This window comes from Pteropus vampyrus, unplaced genomic scaffold (assembly GCF_000151845.1).
Source record: "Pteropus vampyrus isolate Shadow unplaced genomic scaffold, Pvam_2.0 Scaffold513, whole genome shotgun sequence".
Lineage (NCBI taxonomy): Eukaryota > Metazoa > Chordata > Mammalia > Chiroptera > Pteropodidae > Pteropus > Pteropus vampyrus.
Window position 1 is genome coordinate 57,329 of NW_011889294.1, and position 3,461 is coordinate 60,789.

General features: G+C 59.5%; 1 protein-coding gene across 1 annotated transcript in view; it reads right to left on the minus strand.

Annotated features, from left to right (window-relative positions):
* The window catches only part of PFKFB3 (6-phosphofructo-2-kinase/fructose-2,6-biphosphatase 3), a 22,986-nt gene extending 22,522 nt beyond the window's left edge, over positions 1–464 (minus strand). The window contains exon 1 of the mRNA XM_011383326.2: positions 28–464. Coding sequence (XP_011381628.1) covers positions 28–103 — 76 coding nt within the window. The 5' untranslated portion in view covers positions 104–464. The remainder of the gene's footprint in view (positions 1–27) is intronic.
* Between the last annotated feature and the right edge of the window lie 2,997 nt (positions 465–3,461).

Here is a 3,461-nt window from a genome sequence, read left to right on the forward strand (position 1 = left end):
GCCCGGCGCGCGCGCCCCTGCACTCACATCTGGGCAGCGAGGGACGGTGGTCCACCGGGATCCAGATCTTCTGAACCCGGCTCTGAGTCAGCTCCAAAGGCATCTTCGCAGCCTAGGCTCGGTGGCCCTCAGCCCCTTGCGAAGAACTCAGACTCGAGGAACCCCCCGAAACAAAGGGGAAGCGGGGGTGCGTGCGCAGCAGCGCGGCCCGTGCGCTCTCCCTGGCGCAGCTGGTGGGAAAGGTGCTTTGTGCTAAGTGACGAACGCCCGCCCAGAGCGTGAGGCTCCACGCGCTCTCCGAGAGGGGCGGGGGGCTGGGGCTGCACCCGCCGCCTCCGCAGTTCCGGGCTAGTCCCCGGGATGCTGGGAGCGCAGTGACAGCCGCGGTTCCCGGGCGCCAGCTCCAGTCCTCCGCGGCCCCCTCCGCTCGCCTGCTCTCCAGCTCTGCTAGGATGCCCCGCGCTCCGCCTGGGCTTTTAAGAGTCCGGCCGGCGGCGGCGCACGCGTCAGCCAAGGGGCGGGACGCATTCTTCGGGTTCCAGCCCCACTTCGCGGGAGGAGCCGGGCGTGGGGCGAGCCAGGAGGCAGCCCGTCGGCGCCCCCTGCGGGCCCGCGGCGGCAGCGCGCCCTGCTCTGGCAGTCCCGCTGACAACGCCCTGAACGCAGCCTTGGCCTTAGACCCTACCCGGTCAGCGTCGTCTTGTCATCGATCAAGACGACCCGCACGGCCTCCCGGGCCTCTCTGGGAGCGGGACCCCAATACTCTGCATTCTTAACACGCGCTCCGGGTCAGGCATGTCAAGCCGAAGAAAGGCCCAGGCTTAGGTTTAAAAGTCGGGGCGAGGGGACCCCGAGGGAGGGCGCTGAGAGTGCTCCGTGGGGTACAGCTCTCCCTGTCACTCCTTGCCAGAGCTGCTCCGTGGTAATACTTGTGTGTCTCACCCGCCCGCGGGGAGGGGGCTTCCCTGGTCCTTCGTCCCCACCCCGCCTACTTTCCTGAATCCCTTAGAAACCTTGACCTGTCCTGAACTTTGCTCTCCCGGAACCGGCTGCTGTGCACGAGGAGGGGGCTGGAATGCCGTGGAATAACTACGGGGAGGTGGCACCTTGATTATGCGAACCCCTACAATTCACTCCGTTTCCCCAGCACAGCCCCGCTGCATCTCTTTCTCGCCAGTTTTTGGCGTGTGTGTCTTTCCTTTCTGCCTCTCCGGTCCTCGCGGTTTTGCATCAGCTCGCGACATATGACAGTCGTGTGTGTAGTCAGGCCAGTGGCCGCCCGCGAAGATCTGGGGCGCTTGGAGTGGGGCTGCCGCAAGCGCTTTTGCAAGCTTTTGCAAGCGCTCCATCGGCACAGAAGCGCTGCCCTGCCTTGCAGAGGCGCATACCTCACGCCGAGGCTGTGCTGACTGCAAAGAAGGCGGGGCTCCCCGAAACCCACAGTGCAACGGAACAGTCTGAGCAGAGGCTGCCACACGTCGCTCACGTCCCGCATGGCTCGCCCGGGACAGCGCCTGCTCCCGTGCGGCCGGCACAGCTGCTCCCGCCCCGCCCTCCCCGCCCCGTGCCGGTGTCCTCCCTTACCAGCACCCGAGCCCGCCCAGGGGCCAGGAGCCCCGAGCGTCGCCACCCTGCCCTCGACTCCCCGCCTCCCCGCGCACAGCCCTCCCCGGAGTCCCTGCTCCCCCCGGCGACAGCTCTGCTGACTCAGGTTTCGGCGCGCGGCAGCTGTTCAGAAACCCGAGTGCACTGCACTGGACTTGTTTTTCTGCAGTGGGAGCAAATGCCAGAGATGGATGACACTCTATAATGGCCCTGGGACAGTCCCAGTCCACTCTTGAAATAAGAGTGCGCTGATCCAAAGGGAAAAAGCGTGAGGGGGTGGGGGTGGCGGTCGCTGGGGTCAGGCGTGGCGGCGGCTGCACTCCTAGATGCTGGCACACTCTCTCCGGGAAGAACCAGCGTACCTACTGCCTGCTCCTTTCCCACTGGATTTTTTCTTGCACAAACCTACAAGTAGGGCAATGGGACAAGGGGGCATCCTTCCCTCCTCTAAGCTTGCAAACAACCGTGGTGGGTTTCAGCTGAGGGGGCAAGGGGACCAGAACTGTGTTGACACGTCTTTAATCTCCTGACTAGTAACATGTACGTCCAGGGTCCAGCTCTGAGAGGACCAAGCAGTGGATAGTCCTCAGAGATCACTCGCCTGGCAGATCCTGCACTGTCCCTGAGGGCTCACCAGGGACACCCGAGGGCTCACCCGAGGCAGCCACACCGCTGCAGAAACAAGTCTTCGTCCTTCCTGAAGTTCACTCAACCCCCCTCCAGCTTCTCCTATCTAAGTGTAAACAAATTGGGAATGCCTGGCGGACAAGGATGAATTCACACTTTAAAACAACTTTATGATTAAGGGGGCAGCTAGAATTGGTGGCACATTTGTAGCCCTCAAGGAAATCAGGTCAGCGCCTTATGGAAGATAAAATTATCTCACTGCAAAACCCTTTATAAACAACCCGACTGCAACTGAATTCCAAGCATGTACTGGGTGCAGAGTTTATGGTTTAGACATCGCCTAACTTTTCCCCTAGTTCCGCTAATGGCCCTGTCTTCACTCAGCTGTCTAGGGCTTTTACGGACGTTCTGGTCCCCATCCTGGGGATCAACAACACACTCCTTCAGAAAAGGCTGCAGAGAGTGTAAAAATTGCTCCGATACAAAGATATTTTTACAAACAGGACAGCTCCAAATACTAGGGGGGATTTTATGAGCCACGGTCCTAGGTATTAAGGCTAGCAAAAAACTTCCAGATACTCCAGTCGGTTTTAAGTGAGTAAGAGGAAGTTTAGAGATTACAGGGATTAAGAAACTAGGTTAAAAGCCAAGGAGCAGCCAGCTAGTCAGGAACTTTTTCCGCCCTGACACAAACAAGTTCTCTCAGGGGAATGGTGATGGGTACAGCCTAACCCCAGGGTGTTAAGTGGAGTCTGGACAAAGGGGGAGACCACACGGTGATCCCGCCCATCCCACTCAGGACGGCTGAGCCGTCTGGCAGGAAAGCAGAGGAAGCTTGGGCAGCAGGGCCAGGCGGAGGTGCTTAGAGAGACTTCTTTAGCTAGGTCTAGACGCGGAGAAAGGATGGCGGAAGTGATCTTTCTCCATGATGTTCTCCTGCCCAGTTCCCTCTGCGGGCCGGTGGTGTGACCCTTACGTACCAACAGCAAAGCAAGCGCATTTCCACGACTGGTGCCAGCCAGCCAGATAGAAACAGCCACATCATGCCAAATAAAAGGCCAAAATAAGCCCTCACCTCACCGCCCATCCAAAGACAGGGGAGAGGGCGATTTTTACAGAAAATGTTTGTCGCTCACATGAATGAGATACGCAGACACAGACGTCCACACCATGCCACACCGGAGGATCGAACACTGAATTCAAAACCTGCGCAGTGAGGTGGAGGGCTT